General features: G+C 44.6%; 1 protein-coding gene across 2 annotated transcripts in view; it reads right to left on the bottom strand.

Moving 5' to 3' along the window:
• The window catches only part of LOC127005710 (uncharacterized), a 159,497-nt gene that overhangs the window by 82,330 nt on the left and 57,167 nt on the right, over positions 1-20,000 (bottom strand). Inside the window, exons 2-3 of one of the 2 annotated variants that reach the window (XM_050874831.1) lie at positions 14,649-15,124; positions 11,450-12,796 (exon numbers count right to left, since the gene is read on the bottom strand). In XM_050874831.1, coding sequence (XP_050730788.1) covers positions 11,450-11,761 — 312 coding nt within the window. In that variant the 5' untranslated portion in view covers positions 11,762-12,796; positions 14,649-15,124. Of the gene's footprint in view, positions 1-11,449; positions 15,125-20,000 lie in introns of both variants that reach the window. The other variant, XR_007758880.1, reaches the window with a different exon arrangement.

Raw genomic sequence — 20,000 nt, 5'->3', positions numbered from 1 at the left:
TAAAAAACTACAACAAATAAATCAATCAAAACTCTCAGGTGTAGTATTGCATCCGTATATAGGTTAGTGTCATTTAACTCCATCCCTATCGAAAGAACAAACTCGGTCATCTTCCCACGCTGAGACTTTATTTAAACGTTTCAAGGAGGTAGTCGGTGTCTGTTTACTCTCCGGCGTCGTCACATTTTCCTTTCCTTTACCCACAATGCTCTCGCTCGCTCGCTTTTTTCCCTCTCGTGTGACACTCCGCCCGCCGCCGAGAGGGAAGCGTCGAGCAGTATTACCAGATTCTCGTAGAAGCATGACATTGCCTTTTCCGGTTTCTCACCCATAAATATTCCAAAACACATCAATAATTACCGGTTTTAACGCTAACAGTACATGGATATCGTTAACGGTATGGGGGCGTCGTGCAGTGTTATCAAATTATCTTAGGCATAACACTGTATTTTCCGGTTTCTCACCCATAAATATTGCAAAAAAATAAAGTATCAATAATTACCGATTTTAACGATAACAGTAAATGGATATCGTTAACGTTGTGGGGGCGTCGAGCAGTGTTACCAGATTCTCGTACGCATAACGGTGCATTTTCCGGCTTCTCACCCATAAATACTACAAAACAAAACATCAATAACTACCGATTTAAACTGTAACAATAAGTGGATATCGTTAACTATGTGGGGTCGACAGTCTTTGGTATAAGAACTCGGAAATACAATATATACACCGAGTAGGACAATCTGGTAACGATGGCGCTTAGTCACATTGTCTACGTGATAAAAAAGACGAACATCAGGTGACACATAAAAAAGAGGAGAGTATCGTCCGCCTTTCCATTAAAACATTCATCAAGAGCGATCCGAAATTGACACTCTATGGTGGCCACTCATTCTGTTTTCTTTTACAGGAGTAGCGCTTGGGGAACTTATTTATTCTTTTTTTATTGTTTTTTTTATTTTTGCCTCTTGAGCTGCTTCCTTTACTCACTGTAACAAAATAAAAGATCGTTGGGATGCGACCAGGTTCTTTTCTTCTTGCTTCTATACTTTTAGACGTTTTCTTGCAGGCTTTTGTCTTTCTTTCGTCCGCCAAATGAAGAGGGATAAGCTGAAGAAGGGAAACCAAACTGTAAAATCGGGGCAGTAATGTCAATCTGGTGGGTCAATCTTCTATTCAATGCTTGGACACTTTTTTTCTTCTTGTTTCAATCTTTCTCGACGTCTTCTTGCATGCTTTTATCTTTCCTTCGTCCACTAAATGAAGAGGAATGAATTGGGAAAGGAAACTGAAAACTAATGTCACGTGATCAATGTCAGTCTGGTGGGTCAATCTTCTATTCAATGCTTGGACACTTTTTTTCTTCTTGTTTCAATCTTTCTCGGCGTCTTCTTGCATGCTTTTATCTTTCTCTCGTCCACTAAATGAAGAGGAATGAATTAGGAAAGGAAATCAAACTGTAATGTCAAAGCGAGTGTCTGTATTTTAAGTCAGTCTTCTTTTCAACGCTTTACACTTTTTTTTTCTTGTTTCAATCTTTCTCGGCGTCTTCTTGCATGCCTCTCTTTCCCTTTCGTCTACCAAATGAGGAAGAATAACTCGGAAAAGGAAGCCAAATTGCACTGTCAGGCGAGTGAGTGTCAGTCTGGTGGGTTGGTCGTGTTTTCAATGCTCGGAAAATTTGCTTTCTTCTTTCTATCTTTCTTGGCGTTTTCTTGCATGGTTTCTCTCTTTTTCTTTCGTCCGACATATGGAGCGAAAGAAAGTGGATAGGGAAGTCGGATTGTAATGTAAGTCTCGTGGGTCAATCTTGTTTTCAATGCTCGGACAATCTTTTTCTTTTGTGTTTATATCTTTCTTGGCGTTTTCTTGCATGCTTCTTTGTTTCTTTCGCCATATATAGAAGAGGAATGAATTGGAAAAAGGAAATCCAGTTGTGATGTTAGGCGCGTGTTAGTCTCCCCTTATTGTCAATCCTCAGATATTTGGTTCTTCTTGCCTCCACCTCTCTCGGCCTTTCCTGATGTGCTTCTTTCTTCCTTTCGTCCGCAAATGGAGCAAATGAAAGTGGAAAAGGAAATTGAATAGTAGTGTCAGTTTGGTAGGTCAGTCTCGCTTTCAATGCTTGCCAGAGAGGATTGAGATCACGTCCAACACGCCTCTCAGTCTTGTATACCTTGAGGGCGACAACACAGCCTCCCACGCTCGCCGGGTTGTTTATAGCTTTATGGATTTAGCCTTATTAATAGCTCCTTCCATTTCATCCCTCCTCTTCTCCCTACTTTACGCGGAATGTCCAGGATCAAGATTTTTGTGTGAGATAAGCGTCTTTATCGTCTATTTTCCTTTGATATCCCTTTCTCTTCTCTCTCTTTCTTTCTCGTTCTCTTTTGGCTTCTTTCTCTCGCTAATCAAGTCTTTCTATTCGCTTTCTCTGTTTCTATTTGTTTCGCTTTCTTTCTCTCTAACAGTCTGCCTCGAGCGTCGCGTCCTCTCTCTCTCTCTCTCTCTCTCTCTCTCACACACACACACACACATTAAGTCTTTCTCAATCGCCTCTTCCTCTCATCCTTACACGTACAGGTAATTGGCTAACGATAGGACAGGTGGGAGGCGCCGCTCTTTCTACGTCACGGAGGTTCCCGGTAAACAGCTCAGGAGATTGAATGACTAAGATCCGGATGCCATTAAAAGATTCTTAGTAAGTGACAAAAGGAACTCGACGTCACGCTGCTATTTTACGGTAAAGGACAGTTTGTGGTTCTAAGCAAATTTTCACGATAGAGTAAAGATTTGTTGTCCTTTCGATGAGTGTTGGCAAATGATAAAAAGTGTTATTAGTTAATTTGAGTTTCAGAGGAAAGAAAGCATGGAAGAATGGGAGGATGGATAATTGAGCTTTCTGTTTTCTTTCTTCCTCTCTCTTTCCATTATTTACGTACTCAGTTTTTCATTTCATCTTCCATTAGTTCTTCTTTCTTTTCCCTCCTTTCCTCCCTCCTTCCTTCCTTCTTTCTTTAAATGATCAAGCCTTCGACTGCTCAAACAGACTTATAACTTCCTCTCTCTCTTTCCAATACTTACTCAGTTTTTCACTTCATTTTTCATTCGTTCTTCTTTCTTTTCCCTCCTTCCTTCTTTCCTTATTTCTTTAAATGACCATGCCTTCCTTCTTTCCTTCTTTCTTTACATGATCGTGCCTTCGAGTGCTTTCCTATCCCTATAATTTAAGTTCAAGGACAAAAATGAAGAAAAACAGCCGCTGAAGAAGAAGAATCTCTATCCAGCTTCCATTGCGTGACACGAGATATTTTACCGCGTGCTCAAGGCCTCAAGGGACAAGAGGCGAGTTTTACAATCCAGTACAGTAAGTTTGTAAGCTCCGCAACTAAACACAAAATACGACGAAAATTCCTTGTAGCTCTAGTGTTTGGCGTTCATATAAAATCGAGGGGGGAATTTTAGGAAACTTCATAGGATATCTCTTTATCAGTATCCGGTATTGAGTATAGAAATAACGGATCATTGTGGTGAATATAGATTGATTTGAGCGCTGACAATGACGGTGTTGGACGTTCGAACTGGCCCAATGAGATGAGCACGGAGGACTTGCGGAGGTACACTCTATGCCCCAAAATTTACCTTGCCTTTCAGCTTCATTAAAGAGTAAAAAGGTGCACCGTTAAGGAGAGGCTGGCTTGCATGGATGAGCACTCTCTCTTTTTCTTTTTATTAGTTTTTTTGAACATCCAAATACCCACCCACATCCTGACCCTACCCTACTAGCTCGCGCGTACACACACACACACACACACACACACACACAGCATCAAACATACGAACAGTCTCACTTTGATGGCGGGTCCTCCTCCTCCTCCTCCATCCACTTGTTTATTCTACTCAGATCCAGACTAGTAGACACATACACACACACACTCTCTCTCTCTCTCTCTCTCTCTCTGTGTGTGTGTGTGTGTGTGTGTGTGTGTGTGTGTGTGTGTGTGTGTGTGTGTGTGTGTGTGTGTGTGTAGGGAGGGTAATAAGATGATAACAAGTGGAGATCCTTTGCCAAGCTTCCCTTTGTCCTTCCCTTCTTTCCCTTGTCTTGGTACAAGCTCCCAATCCATCATGGTATCGTTCTTTCTTTCTCTGTCTTTCTTATTTTCTTTCATTTTTCTCTCTCACTTTAGCACTCCATCTAATCATTCTTCCTTCCATGCTTTCCTTCCTTCCTTTTTTCCATTATTTTAACGTGTTTTTTTTTCCCATAATGAATAAAAAATAATAATAAGTTATATATATTCCGGTCTGAGGCGTATGCAAGAAGAGAAGTACATAAAAAAAAACGAAAAAATACGTGCAAAGCAGAAACGACGTGCGAATATAAAACAAAACCTCAATAAAATAGGAGATCGTGAGTGACAAGTGTTTTAATTTCTTGATAACAATCCACCTCACACTGACACACGCAGCAGCAGCAAAATGCAATGATGACTACTACACCCCCCCCCCCCCCAACGTTGCCAGATTGTCGTACTCAGCCACCTATATTTGCCGACTTCCGACCCAAAAACTATCTCCCTCACCCCAATAACGAGATTCATTTATAGTTAGAGTTAAAATCGTTAATTACTGGTGTTTTTTTTTTTTGCACTAGTGATAGATCAGAAGACGGAAATACGATGCTCTGAGTACGATAATCTTGCAACACTGCCCCCCCCCCCTCCATTTGATTCCCCCTTGACCCATCCCCCCCCCCTTTACAACACCCCCTCCCCCCATCCCCCCTAATGCCCTAACCACCACCGCCAAAAGTAAAATAAAAAGGAAAGAACCATTTGTATATACACGTAACAAACACGAACCTGATGGACTAAGGGAAATAGGAAATAATGAGAGCGACTTACAACACCTCAAACCATCCTTCTCGACCCTCCCCTGGTCTTATCCCCAATAAAAGTAAAAAAGAAAGATTCATTTATAAAAACAACATAAAAAAATCGGAACTGCCACACTACAGGCAATATTGACAGCGACTTACAACACCCTAAAGCACCCCTCTCGACCCTGCTCTTATCCCCCCCCCCCTCAATAGAAGTAAAAAAGAAAGACCCATTTATATATACTACATAACAAAATCGGAACTGATGAACTAAAGGTAATATTGACAGTGATTTACAACACCCCAAACTACCCCTCTCGACCCCCCTTGTCCCCCCCCCCCCCAATAAAAGTAAAAAAGAAAGATTCATTTATATAAACAACATAAAAAAATCGGAACTGACACACTAGAGACAATATTGACAGCGACTTACAACACCCAAAAGCACCCCTCTCGACGCTGCTCTTATCCCCCCCCCCCCTCAATAGAAGTAAAAGAGAAAGACCCATTTATATATACTACATAACAAAATCGGAACTGATGAACTAAAGGTATATATACACGTAGCAAATTTCAACCTGATGGACTAGGAGGAATAATGGATGACACGGCGTTGAGTTAGTTGTTTCGCCCCGTGACTTGTGACTCGCCGCGTTCATCAGGACAGTCCGTAGCTTGCCCGGCGCCATAATTCTTGCCGTTAATCACCGTTCATCGGCGTTATCATCACACCATCACTGTTGCTCGTTAATCCCCCGGTTGGACGCCAGACTGATGGGCCTCGTTAATACTGTTATGTTGTGCTTCTATTAAAAATCAATGGCTACTTTATACTGTAACACTCTCACTCTCACTCTCTCTCTCTCTCTCTCTCTCTCTCTCTCTCTCTCTCTCTCTCTCGGCCCTAGCCAGGAAGCCAGACGAACCTAAAGTCAGACAGATAAGGTAAAAAAAAAAGCTAAAAATAGATTATGAGAGAGAAAAACAAAACTAATAGACGAGGGAACACAGACAGACAGACAGACAGACACACAGACAGGACAGGAGACAGGGAGATAGAGAGAGAGGGAAGAGACAATGACAGGGAGGAGAGAGAGGAAGAGAGGGGGGGGGGGGGAGATTAGCTAGGAGAGAGAGGGGAAGGGGAGGAGAGGAAGAGGAGTTAGAGGAGAAGGGGGGAGTGGGGGGAGGAGTAATACCATAAGCTGGGTCTTATTTATGGCCAATTTATCGCGACACAGCTGTTTAATGGAAGGGGGGAGGGGGAGAAGGGGGAGAAGGGGAGGGAAGCTTTGACACCCCCCACCATACCCACCACCACCACCCCACTGTCCATCTCCACCCCTTTCAGCACCCTCCCATACCCACCATGCTTAAAACACCCCTTCCAGCCCTCCACCATTACCCACCCCATTAACCCTCCCCCATCTCCCTTCCACCCCGTCACTGATCTCGGTCTCCACACAGTAATCCCCCATCCACACCCTCATCACACAAAGCCTTCCCCTACCCTCCCTATCCCCCTACATTACCTTCCATTCCACTCTACCCTTCCACTATACCCTCACCCCTTCATTACCTCGTTTCCTACTCTCTCCTCAAACATTCTTTCCCTCCCTTACTGTCACCCCCCACCCCCCTCCTCTCCCTTCCCCTTTCCCTCCCCTCCCATCTTCCCAATCACGGATAAAGTCAATCACACAACTTCGTCCCCTTTATCATATTTTTCACGAGAGAGAGAGAGAGAGAGAGAGAGAGAGAGAGAGAGAGAGAGAGAGAGAGAGAGAGAGAGAGAGAGAGAGAGAGAGAGAGAGAGAGAGAGAGAGAGAGAGAGAGAGAGAGAGAGAGAGAGAGAGAGAGAGAGAGAGAGAGAGAGAGAGAGAAACATGTAGTATAGCTATTAATAGAAGCACCCTACAGATTAACCCTTTTTTCTCCCCCCTCTCCCCTCTTCTCTCTCCTTTCCTCTTCCCTCTCACCCCCTTATCCAACTCCTCCTCCCCTCCTTTCCTCTGTCCCCTCCTACTTCTCCCTTTTCCCCTCCTCTTCCTTCCCCTTCCTCTTCCCCAACCCCTTCGGCCGTCCCCTTCCTCCTCCCCTTCGCATTTATATTTACACACACACAAAAAAAGAGAGAAAAATGGACGCGAAAAAGTTAGGTGTGTAGGTACCCGTGAGGAGATAAAATATGTATATATATTTATACAAATAATTTTCTCCTCATCAATGTGTGTTCATGATTTTTGTTTTGTTTTGTTTATTAATTTACCTATTTACAGCTTTTTCGGTGAATGAAGTCAATGCCATGTGCGGAGGATTTGAATCTATTCGGTGGTGGTGGTAGAAGTGGAGTTTTGTTTTATATTTTATCGTTTTTTTTCATCTATTTTTACTTTGCGGATTTTTTTTCTTCTCTGTGTGTGCGCGTGACTTTGGTTTCCGTTTGTTGTTTTCATTTCTTCTCTTTTATTTAAATTTTCATTCTCTTTGTCTTGTTTTTTATTTATTTTTGTTTGAATTTTATTTTTCTCTCCCTCGTCTGCTACTGCTACTGCTACTACTACAACAACAACAACAACTACTACTACTACTACTACTACAGCTAATGATGATGGTAATAATAATGATGCAATAAAGAAAACAAACATGAAAATATGAAACAAAAAAAGAAAAAGATAAATAACAACAGGGATGATACAGAGCAGATAAACAATAGTGATAACACAGTCGCCTAACCCGCTCGCAAAATAAAGAGCAGAGTTGTAAATTAAGTCTACGGATGCTTAGCAAAGAGGATTTAGGCATTTGCAAGGGTGATTCAAATCCTTCTTATTTTTTTTTTACAACAAAGGAGACAGCTCAAGGGTACAAAAAAAAAGAAAATAATAATAAAAAAAAAAGCCCGCTACTCGCTGCTCCCAAAAAATAATCAAAAGAGGTTGCCGAAAGAAAGGTCAAAATCGGGAGGAGACGTGTCCTGATACTATCCTTTTGAAAGAGTTCAAGTCGTAGGCAGGAGGAAATACAGATGAAGGAAGACTGTTTCAGAGTTTACCAGCGTGAGGGATGAAAGAGTGAAGACGCTGGTTAACTCTTGCATAAGGGGTTTGGACAGTATAGAGATGAGCATGAGTAGAAATTCGTGTGCAGCGGGGCCGCGGGAGGGGGGGAGGCATGCAGTTAGCAAGTTCAGAAGAGCAGTCAGCGTGGAAATATCGATAGAAGATAGAGAGGCAACATCGCGGCGGAATTTAAGAGCTAGAAGACTATCAGTTGGAGGAGGAGAGCTGATGAGACGAAGAGCTTTAGACTCCACTCTGTCCAGAAGAGCTGTGTGAGTGGAGCCTCCCCACACGTGAGATGCATACTCCATACGAGGGCGGACAAGGCCCCTGTATATGGATAGCAACTGCGCGGGGGAGAAGAACTGGCGGAGACGATACAGAACGCCCAACCTCGAGGAGGCTGATTTAGCGAGAGAGGAGATATGAAGTTTCCAGTTGAGATTTTGAGTTAAGGATAGACCGAGGATGTTTTTAGTGTTGAAGACGGTGACAGCTGAGTGTTGTCGAAGAATAGGGGATAGGTGTTTGGAAGATTGTGTCGAGTTGATAGGTGGAGAAATTGAGTTTTTGAGGCATTGAAGGACACAAGGTTCCTTCTGCCCCAATCGGAAATGATAGCAAGGTCTTCCTCTGTAATGCCCACCACCACCCATCATAACTGACAATACGTTCCTCCTCCTCCCCCTCCTCCTCCTCCTCCTCCTCCTCTTCTTCTTCCTCCAACTATTCTGAGCGTCTCCCCTTAGAATACCATCCCCTTATCATCTCTTACCATCACCTTCAAGTGTTATGTTGCCCTTTATCACTCTGCTATCTCTCTCAGGATACGGCGCCATATGACCCTGGCTGTTGCGGCGCCTGACCTCAATCACTCACTCACTCAGGATACACAAGTTCTCGCGGCTCAACTGTATCCATCTTCCTACCTTCTAATAAGTGTTCGTGGGTTGGCCGAACTACGTATATATCATTTATGCCTGGAAGCAAAGTCTCATTCCTTTTCCTGATGCTGTGTCTTCTCTTCTTCTGGTTTCTCATGTTACTGTTTATCCTCCTACTCTTCTTCTTTTTCGTTTTCTTTCCTTTTTTTTCATTCTTTTCTCCTCTTCTTACTTTTTCTTTGTTCTCGTTCTTATTTATGTTGTTGTTCTTGCTACTGTTCTTCTTCCTCCTCCTCCTCCTCCTCCTCCTCCTCCTCCTCCTCCTCCTCCCCAGCCTCGACTTGCTCACAAACACAACCTGAATCTCCACGCGGGGACCTTGTTGCCTGTTGGGTCTTCTCGCCGTCCCAATAGTCACTCAGTCATTCACCTTCGCCACTCATTGTAAAGGTCGTGTTCGCTTCGTTTTCTTCTATACACGCCTAACGCCTGCTCTTCTCTGCTTACTCCATGACATCAATGAAACCCCGAAAGACTTTAGAGTTTCCTAATGTCATAATTCTTGCTAGCGTTTATTTTTTTCACACATTAATTCATTTTTACGATTCATTCTCTCTCTCTTTCTCTCTCTCTCTCTCTCTCTCTCTCTCTCTCTCTCTCTCTCTCACTCTCTCTCTTCTCTCTCTCTCTCTCAACGATGTGGATGTTGGAATCAATAATCTCATTATAGTAAATTTGCAGACAACACAAATATTGGTAACTCGGTTATCACTGACGAAGACAGACAAAGCCTCCACGAGGAATTGCATAAAATTTCAGCTTGGTCTGATAGATGGGATATGCCCTTTAATTAATGTAGACAAGTGCCAGGTCCTTCAAGTTGGAACAAGAAATAAGAAGTTCGATTACGAAATGCGCGGCGTCAAACTCAAAAGCGTTCAATGCGTTAAGGACTTGGGGGTCAAAATCGCGTCAAACCTCAAATTATCACAGCAATGCATCGATGCAGCAAATAAAGCGAACAGAATGTTGGGCTTCATTAAAAGAAACTTTTTACCAAAAAATAAAGAAGTAATACTTCCGCTCTACAATAGTTTAGTCAGACCCCACTTGGAATATGCGGTACAGTTTTGGTCTCCCCACCATGCAAAGGACATCGCTAAATTAGAAGGTCTTCAACGTCGGGCAACAAAAATGATCCCTTCCATGCGCAACAAACCCTACGAAGAGAGGCATTCCACCCTTAACATGTTCTCTCTTGAGAAACGTCGCCCCGAGGAAAACTGATCGAATGTTTCAAAATACTTAATGGATTTACGAATGTGGACAAATCAAAAAAATGTTTATGATCGATGACACTTTGCGAACGAAGAATCATGCCACAAAACTTAAGTGTAGGCAAGTAAATTCAGACCACCAAATTTTTCACCAACGTTGTAGTGGGAGAATGGAATAAGCTCCCACCTTCACTGGTCCAGTGTAACACGATTGACTCCTTTAAAATCAACCTTGACCGACACTTCCTTGAACTTAATATTAACTAGAGTTGAAATGCAAAGTTTTGGAGTCATCTGATTAATGTAGAATCACTTAGGTTTAAGGACAGACCACCTAGTCTGGACCATGGGGTCTGTGTGGTCTGATTTTCTATGTAAAGCTATGTAAATCCCCCACCCCCTGTTACCGCCCTCCTCCTCCTCCTCCTCCTCCTCCTCCTCCTCCTCCTCCTCCTCCTGCTGCTGCTGCTTCCCAACCAAGGTAATATTTCAAGGTTATTTGATTATGAATACGTTGTTGCTCTGCCTCCGCCCCGGGATATTTATAATCGAGTTCCTTTTCCGTAATCGTGTTTTTGTGTGCTGCGCGGTGTCTCGGTCCGGCCGCGGCCAGGTGGTCACGTAGCACTGTCGCTGTTTAACCCCGCCCAGGGAGCCAAATTTGACGCGAGCGATGTTTAATGATTTTCGTGGTGAACGTACTGCTGACATTTTTTTGTTCTTTTTCCTTGGATGAGAAGTGTTGGGTGACTCGACGAGACCCATGTTTCCTGTGCTGAGCGTAGTATCGTTGATTTTTTACTGTTGGTTTAAGTTGAAGAGACCAGCGAGTCATGTTTCCCGTCCGGTGTGATCAAATGTCGCCTTGCTTCCTTACTTATTTACAGAGCTTGGTACTCAGTAACCTAACAGAGACCTGTGGTTGGGGTAAGGAATGCATGTTGACGAACTGTGAAATAAACTCTCTCCTTTGTGTACCCAATGGTCGTAGTGTACCAGATACTTAACAAGAACAGAGGTTTTGAATAAGCGGTGATATATCAAACCCTATTGAAGCAATAAAACCTTACCTTTCTTTGTTAACTTTTGGCAACTGGTTTTCTTTGCATTATTACTAGCAGAAAAATAAAAATAGGCATTCTGCTAATGTCTGATATTATGTTATACCGATGGCGCAGCAACATTCACATATAAATCATTGCTTAACGATATACCTCGTTAATAATGCCAGATAAAAACTATCAGATACCGACATGAATGTACCAAACACACACACGTACACACGTCAGCCACAACGGATACAGAAAGTCACTCCAACCCTGCAAACGTTTCATGATCACTCACCTGGAACTCGAACTTGGGGAACTGGTCCACGGTGTTGACGTCGGTGGTGGGCGACGTGATGACGCGGCACTGGGCGGAGGGCACCATCTGTCCGTGACCCTCGTCCAACACAAGGCCGCCGCCGCTCTGCCGCTCAGCCCGCCGCTCGCCGCCCCGCCCCGCATCCTGTTGCTGCTGGAGCTTGCCGTCCTTCATGAGGTGCGGGGCGGTGGTGCCGGAAGAGTAGTAGTACACATAGACGAGTGCACAGGCCGCCAACAACCCCAGGAAGGAGAGCCGCAGCCATCCGCGTCGAGGCACCATCTTTACCATCGTGTCTCAGCGGCGGATCTGTATGCCTCACACGCGGCTCTCAGGCTCCCGCGAAGGCTCCGTGTCTCGGAGGACGCCGTCGCTCTATGCTATCCAAGGGTGTCACTCGTTCCTGAGCTCCTCCCTTCTCGTTCCTACTTTGTTTCTGAATGTCTGTCGCGTGTTTCTTGCAGTCTGGTCCCCTCGTGTCTCTGTTGTTTCTCCAGGAGAGCAAAAGTCCCCTTAGTCTTCCTATTTCTCCTTTTCTTCTTCCTCTTCTTCACTTGCCTCACGTTCCTACACCCTTCGACCCTCCACCTTCTCCTCCTCCTCCGCCTTTTGCCTCCGACGTGACCCGCGCTCCGGCCTGCGCCCTCGACCCCCTCCAAGTCGAGTGATAAATGATGACCGGAGCAAATCCTTCCTCAAACACACGTGACCTTGCGCGCGGCAGAGGCACTGACTAATGACTTCGTTTTCCACCTGCTGCTGCTGCTGACGCTGATGCTGATGACGGTCGCTGACGGTCACACACGCATACCAACAACAACAATAGCAACAATGATTATTACAACACAACAAAAACAGCGATAAGCATAAGTTGCGGAATGGTCTCACTCACACTCGCCTCTGTTATGTCTTTTATCTGACTATTATTTAATATCCCGCGGCGAGGAGGAAAAAGTTCTCACGCACACGAGTTGCTGAGCCCTCGAGGCCGGCTGCCGAGGCGAGGCGATGTCGGACGAAGGAGAATAAAAAGAAGTGGGTGTGGATACGCTTGAGCCGCGGGGAAGCAGTGCTGAGCGGCGCCGGGACGTGTCTGGGGCGGTTGACTGGGGTAGGCAGGCACGGAGGGAGGCGGTGAAGGCGACGGGACAGGTGGCCGTGGGGGTGGTGGACGTCGTGGCTGCTGTGGCGCTACTGTCACATTCACGCCACCAAGTTCGAGTCTCCGTGCTCTTATTTCGGCGTTGTTTGTTTTATTTTCACTTTTTTCCTCTTTGCACTTTCTTTTTTCCTGTTTTCTTTTTTATTTCTTTCCTCTTCTTCTCTCTGATATAGATTAGAGTTATATTATTAGTTTCACTCGAACTTTTCTCTACAACAATTACGTGTATTTTCTTTTCATTAGTTATTGATTACTATCTGTTGCAACGCCACTTTAGCTGACAACGTCAATTTCTTCACTAATGGCTTATAAATACTTTTAAAAGCCGATTTGGTGTGATTATTGTTTTTGTTTTTTTAATGAATTACTGCACACTTCACACGAGGGCTCCAAGTGTGTGTGTGTGTGTGTGTGTGTGTGTGTGTGTGTGTGTGTGTGTGTGTGTGTTAACAATAATTCATAATAGATAAGATAAAACTCTCTCTCTCTCTCTCTCTCTCTCTCTCTCTCTCTCTCTCTCTCTCTCTCTCTCTCTCTCTCTCTCTGTTATTACTCTCCCTGTTCTCTCTGCATGCACCTCGTCCCTTCCGTGTTGTGCTTGTAGAAGAAGGGGAAGGGAAGGGGAGAAAGAGGAGGACGAGGAGGACGAAAAGAGCAAGAAGGCAGGAGGAAGGGAGTGAAGGGCAACTTACCCTCTTCACAAACGCACATGTACACAAAACGTACACACATACACGTCCCCGCACATACACACACGCATGCAGAGTTACCAGTCACGGCAGGAAAGAGGAATCGAAACCTTTCCTCCCAAAAATATCTTATAATCCGCCGATCGCCTTCCGACTCACTGGAATCTAAACCCAGACGGACCAGCAACACGAGCCGAAGCGGAAACAACGATAACAACTGGAATACAAAGGCTAGGGAGTCTATATGAAGCGAATACTGAAGATCATGAGGCTACTAAAGAAGAAGCCGCAATACAGAGGGAGGGAAACAAAAGAACAACCCAAAACCTTGCAACGATAACAACTGCGCTGATTAAATAACAAAATAGAAAGCCTGACTCCCAAGGCAACACTAAGACGAGCCGAAATAGGAAAGGAGACGAAGGGGAAGGATTGCAGAGATGTACAGACTATGGCGGAGACTGCTTGAAGGAGGAGGAGTAGTAGTAGTAGCAGGAGGAGGAAAAGGAGGAGATGCAGGAGGAGGAAAAGAGGGCAGATCAAGAGGACGTGGCGGCAAAGCGAGAAGTGGTGAAGGAACTACCGGGCATTGGTCACCACGACAGACGCGCATACACACACGCACACACTCGAAGCCCCATCATCCCCTACAGCAGCGACTCAGGAGGAGGAGGAGGGAGGGCGAGGAGATAACTGTTGGATGAGTGAAGGGAGGGAGGGAGGATTCAGTGTTCTGTAGCGCGTGTTGAGGAAAGGGTGGGAGGGAGATAAGAAAGGGCGAGTTTGTAAAGGGACTGCGAGGAGCGAAGTGAAGGACAGGAGGAGGAATATGAAGAAGAGGAGGAAGAGGAAGAGGGAAGACTAGAGTAAGCTATAATGTACTATTGACACGAAAGCAGACAGTTCAGATACAGAGAGACAGAGACAACAGCTCTTCAAGAACACACACACATAACAAGGCGAGAACTCCAACACTCTTTATCTCTCCCATCAACAGCGACAGCAACAATAACAACGATGACGAAGACAACGACGACGACAACAGCAGCAGCAGCGACGACGACGAGGACAACAATACTGTACTATCCTTGAGGTGTGTGTGTGTGTGTGTGTGTGTGTCTCGGGGTATTGTCGTGTGTCTGTCAGGTCGCCCTCCGTATCGCTTCACCGAGACAGAGGAGGTTGAGATAGAGGGCGGCAGGGAGTAAGGGGGAGAATAACAGATAAGAGCCAGTGTTTGTGTGTGTCTGTGTATGTGTGTTTGCGTGTGTGTGTGTGTGTGTGTGTGTGTGTGTGTGTGTGTGTGTGTAGCCAGCCAGCCACTCACAGACGCTTGCTTGCTTGTTTGTTGGTCTCCCTTCCGCAAACACAGGCCGCCAAACACACTCCTGGCTTGTGTATACCCTTTCAGCACTTGAGTCTCCTTCCTTCAGTTCAAAGAGGCGGCGGAACACTTCCTAGACATTCCACATCACGTCTATTTATAAGAGTCTGCCTTATGTTTTTTTTCACGGACACCCTAATCGGTCTTCTTGCCGTTGCTGTTCTTGTGGTCTTCCTCGTGTTCAAAAGTGCTAAGAGCTTGGTGAGGAGGAGGTGGAAGAAGGGACGTTTGGTGGAGGTGGAGGAGATACTGCCTTCTGCGAGCTAGCGAGTCCTTGGAAGTACATCAGCAGCAGCAACAGCGACGGCGGCGACGGTGGTTGTGGTGGTGGTTGTGGGGACACGACGGGAGGCTGGTCAGCATTCCCTCACTTTAATGGGTCGGTTCTGTACCTCGTCCACGGCCCTCTGGTGGCGCGTCTGCAAGGGAGAGAGAAAGGGAGAGGTTGGTTAGGTAAGGGATGGGGGTAATTATTAGTGTGTGTGTGTGTGTGTGTGTGTGTGTGTGTGTGTGTGTGTGTGTGTGTGTGTGTGTGTGTGTGTGTTTAAACGTTCTATCAATATTCTTTTTTCCCTGTAATTCCTCGTTTTCTTGACCCATTCCAACATGCTCGTCCCCTACTAAATAATCCGATCACGTCATGCATCTGCCCTCCAATCTGCGTCATTTTTTGCATTTTGATCGTTGAATCCTCCCCACCTGCCCGAGTCCCGCCCCAGTCCACCTGTCCACGCCCCGCCCCAGCCCATCACTCCCCGCTCAGTCCCTCCATGGCCCACCTTGCCCCCTCAATGCACCGCCTCATAACCCCTCGTCCCCTTCACCAGACCACACCGGACCGAGCCAGAATCTTTGCCTCCCTTATTCAACACAGTGACACAGACATTGAGAAGGATGTCCACCCTCCCACTGCTGATGTAACCGATGAATGCAGCAAACATACGGCGGCTGGGTTATTCACTGACGAATTTGTTTGTAATGTAATTCCACCATAGGCTTAAGGCGTTAACGGCGCTTAGAGGTGATAGCTGATTAACGAGTGATTTATTTTTATAGCAGAAGATAAAACAGACGAATTTGAGGAGTACGGAATCTTGAAACCACTTTATAAGCATGCAGTCAGCAGACTCGTTTAATGAACAATCACATTACAAAAAAAATATTCAAGGTTCCAAAAGAGAAGTTTATGGAAGCACCAGACACGTACAAAGTTTAAATACACACACACACACACACACACACACACACACACACACACACACACACACACAGAACCCCCCCCCCCCCCCAACCCACATGCACACTACCCACCCCACACACACATACACACAGAAAACAATAAAGCAAACATCACATTCAAAGCACGGAATCAGTTTCATGTAGGCACAAAAAAAAAAAAAAAAAAAAAAAAAAAACCCCCGCCTTTCCGCTGCGCCCCGCGTGTTCTCGTGTAAGGGGAGAGCACGGCATGCAGCAACACGGACGCCGAACACGGGTTATTTTTCTGGGGGAGGGAAGAGGTTTTGTGTCGAGTTGTTGAGCCGCTCTGGCCCGACCCACTTCCCCAACCTTCCCACCCGACGCCCGCCCCCGTCGCCCAGGCCAGAGGGGCTTAGGACGACCCGGCTCAGCGAAGGCATACAAGGACCCAGGCAGCGGCGGCGCACGTCCAGCCCTCACAGGCAGGATGCACGGACAAGTGATTTTTAAGACGCGTGTGCCTGTCAGCTGGGACAAGCAAATAAAAGGAAAGAAAAATCGCAATGCCAAAGCGAATAAAAATTGGTCTCTAGGACGTCAAAATATATAGAAACTGTTCCTCGATAGATAAATAAATCAAACATATATATACATAGAAAAAACGCAGTACCGAAGCACAGAAAAATTGGTCACTAGAACGTCGATATATAGAAAATGGCCTTCGATGAATAAACAAACACACATACACACACTAAAAAAGGTGCAATACAAGAGAAAATAAAAGTTGGTCTCGTAAAACATCAGAATATACACAAACTGGCCTTCGATACATAAACATATATTCACAAAAAAAAAAAAAAAAACCTGCCAGACGTAAAAATTGGTCTCTAAAACATGAAAATAAATACAAACTGACTTTCAACAAATATATAAATTCTGATGCAAGAAAAGTCCTCCACGCATGACTTTTGGTGCGAGACAAGTAAAAAGAATAGAAAATAAAAATCTATCCATCTTCAGGCGTGTAGGGAAGGAAGATATTTAGTCAGACGCCGTGATTCGCAGTTCCAGTCTTTTTCCTGAGTGACGACCAACGGACTGACTGAATGAATGACCAGCTGGGAGAATGAAGAGCTAAATGACAGATGGACTCACTCACTCCCTAATTGGCTGGCTAGCGTTCTCGCAGGCAGATATAGAAAAGGGGTGGCAGGGAAATAGGTAGGAAAGTAGGAAGGCACACATGTGGGTAGGTGGGCAGGAGGATTGGCAGACAGGAAGGAAGGCACGCAGGTAGGTAGGTGGACAGGGAGGTAGATTCCGTGACTAGCTAACTGTTGCATTTCTCCATTAATCCGCGGTGAAACCCTGAGCAGCGTAACGCGACATAACAATCACATTTTTAAACCTTGATCCAGCACCAGCAGCATCACGACAATCACAAACAAACGCCGTTAACCCCCGTCACCGCCACCGTCACCAGCAGCACCACCGCCACCATTTCAGTCTGCAGGCGCCTTAACATCACGACGATCACAACGAGTAGCGTCATTAACCCCCTTCACCCCCACCGTCACCAGCAGCACCATCGTCTACATGCCAATTTTCAGGTTCCATCATATCCTTTTTATTGATATTTCAGATTCCTCGCGTTGTCTCCCAAGCTGAGTAATCCTTATGTAGCTTGTGTCGGGGACGCTCTTCAGACGTTATATAACTACCTCTACAAAATGCCCAGAACCACCTAAGCTGCTCTTTTCACTAACTCCAAATCATCTATTAGTGTATCATGTGCTACTTCAATTCCCTTTTGTTTTCATCTCCGAGGCATTTCTGAGATACGTTGATTCTAAGTTAATATCACTCCTACTAATTTTGCTATTCATTTACTGCTGCCTAATATTCGTACTATTTAAATGATGTGTTCTTTTTTGAGGGGGGGGGAGGAAATCTAACGATGTTTTAAAATTTGAATCCCACGATGTTATTTGATCTAACGATATTTTTAGGGTTGCAGAGGAAAGAATATGGAGTCAAAGACAGTGTTTGTGAATTATGAACTTTTTTTTTTTATCAGGAAGCACAACGAGAGAGAGAGAGAGAGAGAGAGAGAGAGAGAGAGAGAGAGAGAGAGAGAGAGAGAGAGAGAGAGAGAGAGAGAGAGAGAGAGAGATGGCGGTCTTCAGTTCCTAATTAAGACAAAATGAATGAGGCAATTAACCCGGACTCTCTCTCTCTCTCTCTCTTGAATGATAAACTGCTGAGAGGCTGTTTAAATTACATGCTCTTAAATATGAGAAAAGAGTGGGAAAGATAATGATGATAATGATAAGAAGAAGAAGAAGAAGTAGAAAAAGAAGAAGAAAAGAAAAAGAAGAAGAAGAAGAAGAAGAAGAAGAAGAAGAAGAAGAAGAAGAAGAAGAAGAAGAAGAAGAAGAAGAAGAAGAAGAAGAAGAAGAAGAAGAAGAAGAAGAAGAAGAAGAAGAAGAAGAAGAAGAAGAAGAAGAAGAAGAAGAAGAAAAGAAGACGAAGAAAAAGAAGAAGAAGAAAAAGAAGAAGAAAAAGAAGAAAAAGGAGAAGAAGAAAAGAAGAAGAAGAAAAGAAGAAGTAAAAGAAGAAAAGAACAAGATAAAAAAAGAATGAGGGGTAAAGAAAACAAATAAATAAATAAATAATGAAAAACAGAGTATGAAATCGAGACGCAACTGAAGAACAACAACAACAACAAAAAAAAAAGAACAGGGTCAAGAAAGATAAAGAAGGTCAAGAGGTCTCAGGAACAAGAACAAGGAGACGGAATTGAGGAGGAGGAGGAGGAGGAGGAGGAGGAGGAAGAGGAAGAGATTACGCACGAGGAGGACCAGGAGGAGGAAGAGGAAGAGGAGGAGGAGGAGGGTCAGAAGCAGAAGCAAGACTCAAGGGAAGTGGAGAAGTAGAAGGAGGAGGAGGAGGAGCAAGAGGGAAGAATTGGAGAGAGGAGGAAGAAGCACGCTCTAGACTGATATCTTTGAGGAGGAGGAGGAGGAGGAGAGGGATAAAAAGAAGATAAAGAAAAGAAAGCGAAAGAAAAATAGAAGCAGGAAAATGACAAGTAAGATAACTAAGCAAGAAGAAATGGCAAAAGGAAGGACACGAAACACACTTCATTGCCTGGTATCTTTGCATCTCAACATCACCCAGAAAATGAACGGTCTCAGTGTTTCATCCAGGAGTGTCCCGCGTGAAGAGATGCGAGGCGGTGGATCCCAAGGTCAGGAGGAAGGCGCCTTTGGTAATGAGGAGGCGAGAACTTTATAGCATCAGGGTGTGTCGGCTGGGCGTCGTGTCTTTGTTTAGTGGCTCTGTTAATTTACTGTAACTTACCTCCCTTACCCCCCCCCCCCTCCTTTAAGCCATGTATGTAGAAGTGTTGTAAATTAAGAAAGAATGAAGGAAACGTGAAATACCTGAAAATAAAATAATAAAAGAAAGCAAATTAAAGTAGTTTCATTTGGAGGGCGCTGAAGATAAATTTAGAAATCAAGGTATAAAGGAAAAGTAAAGAAACAGATGTATCAGAAGAACACAATTGATTTTTTTTTAATACAGGTAATGTGAAAAATGAAGAAACGTCAAAATTAAATCCCTAATGAAACACACACACACACACACACACACACACACACACACACACACACACACACACACACACACACACACTCACACGATAAAAAAGAACGAAAAGGGGCGGCCAACAGAAAAGATTCTTTGTCGCGAATGAAAACGGACAAAAACCCAATTACGAAGAAAACGAGATAAACACCATTAAGAGAACGGAGCAAAAAGGGAGGGGGAGGAGGAGGAGGAAGGGATTAGGTTAAGAAAAGTATTGAATGTGTGTGTGTGTGTGTGTGTGTGTGTGTGTGTGTGTGTTATCAAAATTGCTCCAAAGTACATGAGGTTTGATACATATTTCTCTCTCTCTCTCTCTCTCTCTCTCTCTCCCCCACGGATCCTTGTATTGTTTCCTCTATCTCTTGCTTCCCTTCCGCAAGTTTTCCCTCCTCGCCTATTCCCTCCCTGTTATCTCGCTTCGCTCCCCTCCCCTGACACACA

The sequence above is a fragment of the Eriocheir sinensis genome, chromosome 3 (genome assembly GCF_024679095.1).
Source record: "Eriocheir sinensis breed Jianghai 21 chromosome 3, ASM2467909v1, whole genome shotgun sequence".
NCBI classification, from domain to species: domain Eukaryota; kingdom Metazoa; phylum Arthropoda; class Malacostraca; order Decapoda; family Varunidae; genus Eriocheir; species Eriocheir sinensis.
Note: the sequence above shows the minus strand (reverse complement) of the source record. Positions and strands in the feature narration are given on the sequence as shown.